The 9124-nt window shown below is 29.9% G+C and overlaps 2 protein-coding genes across 2 annotated transcripts; both read left to right on the top strand.

Annotated features, from left to right (window-relative positions):
* The first annotated feature begins 1150 nt into the window (after positions 1-1150).
* LOC145307525 (uncharacterized) lies at positions 1151-3321 on the top strand. Its single transcript, XM_080149981.1, has 7 exons — positions 1151-1228; positions 1474-1536; positions 1820-1912; positions 2505-2567; positions 2720-2782; positions 3029-3091; positions 3220-3321. The coding sequence occupies exons 2-7, from the start codon at positions 1498-1500 to the stop codon at positions 3319-3321; spliced, it is 423 nt and encodes a 140-aa protein (XP_080006107.1). The 5' UTR covers positions 1151-1228; positions 1474-1497.
* Positions 3322-3680: 359 nt separating this feature from the next.
* Positions 3681-7720, top strand: LOC145307448 (uncharacterized). The gene is made up of 9 exons (XM_080149896.1): positions 3681-3733; positions 3866-3919; positions 4110-4172; positions 4410-4466; positions 4763-4819; positions 4921-4974; positions 5242-5304; positions 6751-6819; positions 7484-7720. Exons 1-8 carry the CDS (start codon positions 3695-3697, stop codon positions 6775-6777), a joined length of 414 nt encoding a protein of 137 aa, XP_080006022.1. The 5' UTR covers positions 3681-3694; the 3' UTR covers positions 6778-6819; positions 7484-7720.
* Positions 7721-9124: the final 1404 nt, after the last annotated feature.

Here is a 9124-nt window from a genome sequence, read left to right on the forward strand (position 1 = left end):
TTGTGAGGTGAATTTTTAAAGCCCAAACCAGTCCATAAATAAAGACTTTAAAAATTTAGCCTTCTTCTGAGAGCACCATATAAAAAAGGTTGGAGGAAATGCCATGGTCCATAACAATAAAAACTTACTACCAGGCACATTTATGATTATTAACTAGGGTCTTGCAATCAATTCCCATGATTATTATTATTTAACACGTCAATTATTAAGTTGATGTACTACAAATACTTCAACATATGGAACACAATCTTGGGAGTTCAGAGACAAGAAGAAGGAAAATACACCTTTCATACCAGGTAATATAGATGCTTCTTTTCTTACTCCCTCCATATCCTAACTAAAGTAAGATTAAGCTGAAGTAGTCAAACCTGTTTACAACAATAAACGCTATGTTCTTTAAAGAGATGATTACTTGTGAAGGGTAACACTAATATTTTTGAATCCTAGATTTATGAGATGGTGGTTATCTTCTTCTTCTCCAATAAAACCTGCTATTTAGTTTAAAAAACTCAGTATCATTATTTTCTTAAGATGGTTGTGCAAAGAACATGTGCAGAAAATCTCATGGAGTTTTCCTTGCAATTTTTCAACAGAGGATTATAAAGGTATGGCAATAAAATGAACATTTTACTTCTTGATCCTGAGTCATTGTTTTTTATTGTAAACTAATAGAATGTCAAATACTGGAAAACTTATGTTTTTTATGATTATAGCTTTTTACAGCTTTAAATCTTATGAATCAAAACTATTTATAGTTGATAATACAAAAATATTTTTCATTAAGGAATTGAGAATCCATTTGATGAAGAGACTGAGTTTTGGAATAGGGAGCCAGGAAATATCATCATTGCTGAGGTGATTCAAATATATAAATATCATTTAAACTTGTTTGTCTTGTATTTGAAATGATTAGTCTTGTCTGCCAACAAATTGGTTTAAAGATCAGAAACAGACACTATTCATACTTTAAAGTTTTTTTCATACAATCTTGGCCCAACAAAGTATGTAGATTCACTGAAAAGGACAAAAATTGTAATACTTTTTTGATTAGTAAACAAAAGCAAGCTTGCTAGCTTTCAAATGGCATAATGATGTTCAAAAAAAAGTATTCAACTAAAGACTAATTTGATTTCATCGTATTTCAATTTTGTATCAGGTTGTATCAGAGCATGATATTACACCAACAGAAGTGGAATTGAATCATCAAGGGGCATCTGGGATTGATCAGGTTATATCACAGTTTAACAACAGAAGTTGGTCTAAAATATGCAATTACAACTTTTGAATTAGTTTTCTAGATTAGATTAGATTTCTCATCCCCAAAACTATATTTGAACATCTCTGGACCTATAAAAAGATTCACTAAAAAGGGGTACCATATTTGTTTATCAGTTAACAAGATCCTACACTACACAAAGACATATAGACATCCTGTTACTTTTATAAAAGGATTATATATGATTGAATTATTAGAGTGAAACTGTAGCAGATACTGGTATGGATGATAATGACCTTCTCTTGGGAGGCAACATTCAGGTTGATAAAATTTTTAGTAATGCTTCAGAACAAATTGTGTTTCAGCAAGTGGAATAAGATTTATTTAGCTGCTATATGATACATAAAATCTAAAAAATCTAAAACAATTGTAAAAATAATCTAAAAAATCTTTTATCTATGCATATCACTATCATTTGTCCAACCAAATATATGTAAATTTAAAAGATCAGCTTTATTAAAAATATTATCCGCTCTGTAATTTGGTCTCAGTATGATCAATGTTATTCTAACATAATCTAAATAATATTTTTTTTTATCTTAGGTAAATGTTGAAGTTCATGAAGAAATTCCCAAACTTGATGAAAGTAATCACACTCTTACTGTTGACAAAACTATCAATGTTCAAGATGAACAGGTAGCAACAAAATTATTAGGCAATATTTTATTTTATGTTCATAGAAATTATGTTACATATATACTAGGGTTGGCAATCCGGAATCCGGATCCAGAATCCGGGATCTGGAATCCGCCCAATGTTTGGGCAAATTTTGGAATCCGTTTTTTAATAGCAGATTCCGGATTCTTAATTGGTATGCTAAAATTAGCGTCTTGAGTTTTTTCTTTCAACTCTTACTTTTTGAAGTCAAAGATTATCATCATTACATATTAAAAATTTTAAAATCTGGTTCGATTCTCGGAAGTGAATTATAGAGAACACCAAGAACATTAATTTTTAGGACATATGTAGCACTTAATTTTTATAATTTTTTTAAAAAGCCTTCAAAAATACTGCTAGAATCCGAAATCTGCCAAAAATAAGAATCCGCAATCCGCAATGAATCCGCCACTTTTTTTGACGGATTCTTTTAAGAATCTGGAATCCGAATTCGGCCCAAAAATTCGACGGATTGCCATCACTAATATATACACTCTTAATTTTGTATTATGTTATCTATTCTATATACTTAATACTTAATAATATTTAATAATATTTCTATTATTATCAGAATGAAAGTGATAGAGATGAAGATATGGATGAAAATAAGCCTCTCTTATCAAACAACAATCAGGTTTTGAACAATTTTACTCATAACTATAAGTTTGAAAGTGAGGGAGATATGGATGAAAAATAATCTCTCTTTACAAACAAGGTTTTATTAAATTTGCTGTTTTACTCTCCTGTACACTAATAATTTGAGTGTTTAATTCTATATAATTTTAGGTAAATGTTGCAGTTGAAATTCATGAAGAAACAAATGTTAATTCTAATGTTCTAGATGAACAGGTATGAGAATATTCTTAGGCAATAGTTAATGTTTCAAATACACCAATGAGAAATCTTTGTATACTAATATCCTATATTTATACTATCATTTTAAGTATTTATCTACTTTTATTTAATGAAACTTATAATTAATCTTAGGTTTGGTTAAACTTAAATGTATGGATTGATATCCAACCAATAATTCTTAAAAGTCTGATTCCCCAAAAAGAATTGACTTATTAATATTTAATAATTTTACTAATTCAGAATACAAGTGTCAGAGATGGATATATTGATGCAAATGATTCTCTCTTGAATAACAACAATCAGGTTTTAGATTCATAAATTATATTTTGCTTTTTAATGAACATTGACAGTGCTGAAATTTAGGTGTTTGTAACCTCAGCTAACTATTTTTATCAAACTTTTATGTAATATTTCTTTTTTATTATCAAAAGGAAAGAGTCAAAGATGGAGAAATGGATGAAAAAGAACTATTCCTATCGAACAACAATCAGGTTTTTGTTAATTTTTATCTGTTTGCTTTTCACATACATTGAAACTTATAATCAATCTTGGGTTGGGTTAAACTCAAAAGTATAGATTGATAACCAACCAATAAGTCTAAAACGTCTGATTCCCCAAAAAGAATTATCTTACTACTATTTTATAATTTTACTAAATCAGAATGCAAGTATCAAAGATGGATATATGGATGAAAATAATATATACTTGTTGAACAACAATCAGGTTTTTGTATATTTTTTCTTTTTCCTTTTCATATACATTGAAACTTACATGTGTTGGGTTAAACTCAAATGTATGAATTAATAACCAACCAATAATTTAAAAAGTCTGATTCCCAAAAAAGAATTGTCTTACTAACATTTAATGATTTTACTAATTCAGAATGCAAGTGTAAGAGATGGAAAAATGAATGAAAATGATTCTCTCTTGGTTAACAACAATCAGGTTTTAGATTTATGATTTATACATTTTATTTTGCTTTTTAATAAACAATGACACTGCTGAAAGTTAGGTGTTGGTAACCTTAGCTAACTTTTTTTTAATTTACTATTATTTAATATTTTTTATTATCAAAAGGAAAGTGTCAAAGATGGAGATATGGATGAACTATTCTTGTTGAACAACAATCAGGTTTTTGTCTATTTTGTTGTATATGCTTTTTCACAGACATATACACTTAAAAACGATATTAAGGTTAGACTTAAATTTTTTAATTGGTAACTAAATAGCCTCTGGTATTATTTAAAAGTTTGATTCCATATACATATAATTCCCAAAGAAAAGTTGTCCCTTCTACCATTTAATACTTTTACTAAATTAGAATGCAAGTGAGAGAGATGGAGATATGGATAAAAATGAACCTCTCTTGACCAACACCAATCAGGTTTTAGCCTATTTCATTAGTTTTGCTCCTTCATAGCTTTTGATAATTGCCATAGATATTATGGTAGCGGCTACGAATTTCGGCTGCTAGGAGTCCAGAATTATGGAAGTGTAAGCAGACGTGGACAAGTCAGTTTTATAGAAGAGCTTTGCTTCTGGAAGCGAAGATAACTTATAGCTGTAAAAGTAAGGGGGAATACCACAATATCATAAATTATTTTTTTTTAATTTTTTCAAGGTAAATGTCATTGAAGTTGAAACTGTTGAAGAAATAAATATTCAAGTTGATGAACAGGTAGAAACTACTTTCAAGTAGCGAAGCTACTCTATAATTCAAAATGTCTGTCTGTCCGTCTATCTGTTAGTCATGAAGTCGGGAAAACATGATTTTCTCAGCTCCCATTTAAGAGAGAAGGCTGAAACTTCTCGTCATTATTCCTATTATAATGAAGCACAAAAAAAAATATCTATGACGGTTGGACTGCTTTTTTGCAGGTTTTTGGCTATCTTTACATCTTAAATTTTCCCCATATATTTGGTGTTTTTGGTCAATAAAGTTTTTATCTTACTGTTATCTAATATTTTTTTTAGATTGCAAGTGGGAGAGATATGGATGAGAATGAACCTCTCTTGACCAACACCAAGCAGGTTTTAGTCTATTTTATTAATTTTGCTCCTTCATGGCCATTGAAACTAATAATTGATAATTACCATTGATTTAATAAATAATTTTTTTTTAATTTTTCAAGGTAAATGTCACTGAAGTTGTTGACAAGAATGTAAATACTCAATATGATGAACAGGTAGAAACTAATTTCTAGTAGCAAAGCAACTCTATAATTCCATATGTCTGTCTGTCCGTCTATATGTTAGTCATGGAGAGGGGGAAACATTATTTTCTCAGCTTCTAGTTAAGATAGAAGGCTGAAATTTCTTTGGACTGCGGTTGGTTGCGGTTGGACTGCTTTTAAGCAGGTTTTTAGCTATTTCACATCATAAATCTTTGGTGTTTTGGATCATTAAAGTTTTTATCTTACTATTATCTAATATTTTTTTTATTTATTATCCAGATTGCAAGTGAGAGAGATGGAGATATGGATGAGAATGATCCTCTCTTGACTGAAACTGAACAGGTTTGTTTCCTGGTGCTTTCACACAAAGTCATACAAAGAACAGAACCCCCCCCTCCCTCCCCCTTAATTTTGAAAAAAAAATTGAAAATAATGAAGATTTTTTACTTTGCCTAATCCCTCTGATGGGTACTGACCCTGCAGGAACTTTTCCTGTTTTTTCTAATCCTGTGGGGCTACCCAACCTGACCTAAATCAATCAACAAACAAACAAAAACTTACCCCCCTAAAGTTTTAATTTATTAAAAAGATAGGGGTGGGGGGTTATCAGTGCTCAACAAGGTACATTGTGTAAAATCAACCCTTATCTTTGAATATCTATGAACATATGAAAAAATAATAATAAACCAGCCTCACCTAACGTAATCAACAAACAAATACTATTTAGATTTATTTGATAGAGAGGGTGGGGGGGTTATCAGTGTTTAACAAGGTAAAAGCACCCCTTATCTGTAAATATTCATGAACAAATAAAAATAATAAACCAAAGAAATTTGAGTAAATTTATAATATAATATCACAAGCAAGTGGTAATTGTCTTGTTTTAATTATATAATTTCAAACTTTATTCCTGGGTATTTCTGTAACAATTAGGTATAGTACTGAAATTTCAGCTTTACTATGTCAACTCAGGGAGGGAGAGGACATTAGGCTGTCTCCAAAGTCTTATTATAACATTTTCTTATTCGTCGGCTTAACAATTATGGGGACTATTAATGAATTTTGATTGGAAGGTTTGTTTTGTTGAGTGTCAATACGTTGCAACCACTAAATGTAATCTACAGAAGGTGTAATTTTGAAGATGTACATCAATTTTTCGGCCATTGTCTTATCTCTTTAGATCCCTGTTATAACGCAATAAGTTGATTTTCAGGTTTAAGATTCCTAAGACAATGGATTATAAAAAAGACCTAAATTTTTTTAATTTAAATTTAATTTTAAGGATATTTCCTTTGATATCCGTTGGATTAGAAACAGGTTTTCAGCCATACTGAAAAAATATCATTGTATTACAGACAATTTTTCAAAAATTTGAAAATAAAAATTATAAAATCAAAACCAGTTTTGTTAGCCCGGACCTTCGAACCCTTGCTGTCTATAATACAATGCAATAAACTACTATTTCAGTATGGATTGGAAACTGATTGATATTCGCTTATAAGCCAAGTTTTCAGTCATGCTGAAAAATCATGTATAGTCTTCGGCCCCTTAGGACTATCAAAACTTCTTTTAATCTTATTTATTATTCTTACTTATAATATCTGCAGAAAGCTGTCTATTGCATATATAATGCATTAAATATTGATATTCACTGGATTAGAACTGATTTTCAGCCATAGCCTTCGGCCCTTCAGGGCTAACAAAATTAATTTAAATATCCAGAGAAAGTTGTCTGTAATACATAATGTATATAATAAATAACTATTATAATTTATTTTTCTAATTTAGGATGAAGAAGAAAATGATGATCACTAGATATTTCAATGTTGACAACACTATGATAATTCAATCTTTAAGGTAGGGCAAATTAAATCTAATAAAATAGCTCTTTTTGTTAATTTATACATGTTAGAATTGTCCTATTTTTTTCAAACTTTGCATTTTGATTCATTCAACAGATAGGTAGGATTAATGAATCGTAGCAACTCTATAATTGTTACCAGAAGTTCCGTACGTCCATATTAAACATATTGATTTTTATCCTTTTTAAAACATTTTTTTTGTGTTAAAATAATTCTATTTATCTGATTTATGGAATAATGATTCCTATTACTTCAATGTTTAATGTTAAAAGGCAAGCATCTCTAAGTCCCAAAACAATATCCTATAAATAAGCAGTTTGCAAAAAGATTTCTTACAATTTTGTTTAGACTCATATCCTTGTTTTTTTAATATTTGCACTAAGGGGGGGGGGGCGTAATGACATCTGACATTTTGCTCACTGTTTAGATGTCATTTCAATGGTGCGCCAAATCGGGGTGCGCCGAATTTCAGCCAATCACAGTGCAGTATTTCGTAAAATGCTGTGCTCTCATTGGTGGAAAGTTGGCTCATCCCGATTTGGCGCACCATTGAAATGATTTAAAGATCCAGCTCTGGGTGAATAAACGAGCAACTCTACAAATATTCCCTACAACAAAATAAATTTATAAAATCCTTAAAATTATTTAATATTTTTCAGGATGAATGTCCGTTGAAAAAAGAAGCTTTTTGTTACCAAGAAAAACTGAAATTACCTACAAAACTTAGAAATCCTTATAATAAAGTAAAAGGATGTTTGTTTGTCTATTTGTTTTTATTGAAGGATCTTGCTAACCACTGAACCTATCGGGTTCTTCTTAACAGAGTAGCTTCTCATAGGTCCCGGGAAGTTTTATAACTATTTTGGGGGGAGGGTACCACCACCCTCCCAAATTAAATCGCCACTAGAAAAAAAGTATTCTTTTATTTAATTTTTTTCACTAAAATTAAAAATAAGGGGGGGGGGGGAATCCAAATATTTTTCTTGCTGTGTCTTTTAAAATCTAAAATAAGAAATCGGGTTATCCCATTCAACTCAAGTATCCCTAGTAGCCGCTAGTAATTATTGAAATACGACTTCTTCAAAATATTGGTATTTATATATGAATTTTATTAGCAAATACCTTTAACAAAAACTTTTTATTTTCAAACAATTTTACAATGCAACATATTTTTATGTAAAGATATTTTTAGCAAAAAAATATGATTTTTAAAGTTTTGATTTATGTCCAATGCCTATCCATAATACTATAAATCTAAAAGCTTTTAAACTTAGCTTTTTAGACAAAGCCCAAATTGTGTTGAAATTGTGTCAAAAATAATCCATGTGATGTAATAAAAATGAGGGATTATCCATCTTTTTCTTAGGGGTTTTCTTTCCAACTTCTCCTCTCATCTCTCTCATTTTATTACGTCACCATCACATAGATCATTTTTGACACAATTTTAACAAAATTTGGGCTTTGTCTGTTTTTTATTGACATAATTGTCATATTTACTATGATTATAATTTTATACTTTATAATATTGTATTTTTTTATGGGATGTTTTTTTGGGAAATAAAGTAGTTTTTTAATAAAACTTTTATATTAGTCAATAATTACCATAAGTAAAGCTACTCCTAAATTATGTGTATGTCTACTTTCTCTCATTTCAGCAGAGAGAGAGGGGACAATGCAATGGGCTGTTTATTATACTAGTCCTCAAAGTTTTATAATAACGTTTGCTTATTCGTTGGCTTAATAACTTTTGGGACTTTTGATTGTTTGAATCATTAAGTTAAGTGTTAAAACGTTTTAACCACTTATTATAATATATGTATAAATGGTAATTTTGTGTATAATTATTGGGGACGTACATTAAATAAACGGCCATTGGCCTATCCCTGATGTTTAATTTTGAAAAATAGAATGGCAGCTGCTGCAATTAAAAATGAGCCACCTGCATTGTTATGTTCAGCTAAGAAGGAACTGCAGCCCAGCCGCGCAACTGCCATATCCAACTACCAACGGCAAGACATATAATTCTATAATTCCGTCCGTCCAAAACGGTTAGATCTTTTTGTTAATTTAAACATGTTAGAATTTGTACTATCAATTTCAAACTTCGCATGTGTTTCCTGTAGTAGTTAGGTTCAATTTGAAAAGCGTAGCAACTCTATAATCATTACAGGAAAGTCCTTACGTCCATTTAAGACCAGCTATTTTTTAATAACAAATTTCTGTATTTAAAATTATCCAATTCATCTGATTTTTGGAATACTGATTCCTATTACAACAAGGTAAAATGTTATATCTCTATA

Source organism: Acartia tonsa, chromosome 15 (assembly GCF_053477335.1).
Source record: "Acartia tonsa isolate MP-2025a chromosome 15, ASM5347733v1, whole genome shotgun sequence".
NCBI lineage: Eukaryota > Metazoa > Arthropoda > Copepoda > Calanoida > Acartiidae > Acartia > Acartia tonsa.

Excerpts from the sequence above, each read along its gene's own strand:
- LOC145307448 (XM_080149896.1), top strand. The coding sequence starts at position 3,695 with ATGAATGAAAATGATTCTCTCTTGGTTAACAACAATCAG. Across the intron at positions 3,920-4,109 it reads TCTTGTTGAACAACAATCAG|AATGCAAGTGAGAGAGATGG; the intron begins GTTTTTGTCTAT and ends TTACTAAATTAG. Across the intron at positions 4,467-4,762 it reads ATATTCAAGTTGATGAACAG|ATTGCAAGTGGGAGAGATAT; the intron begins GTAGAAACTACT and ends TATTTTTTTTAG.
- LOC145307525 (XM_080149981.1), top strand. The coding sequence starts at position 1,498 with ATGGATGATAATGACCTTCTCTTGGGAGGCAACATTCAG. Across the intron at positions 1,913-2,504 it reads TCAATGTTCAAGATGAACAG|AATGAAAGTGATAGAGATGA; the intron begins GTAGCAACAAAA and ends TATTATTATCAG. Across the intron at positions 3,092-3,219 it reads TCTTGAATAACAACAATCAG|GAAAGAGTCAAAGATGGAGA; the intron begins GTTTTAGATTCA and ends TATTATCAAAAG.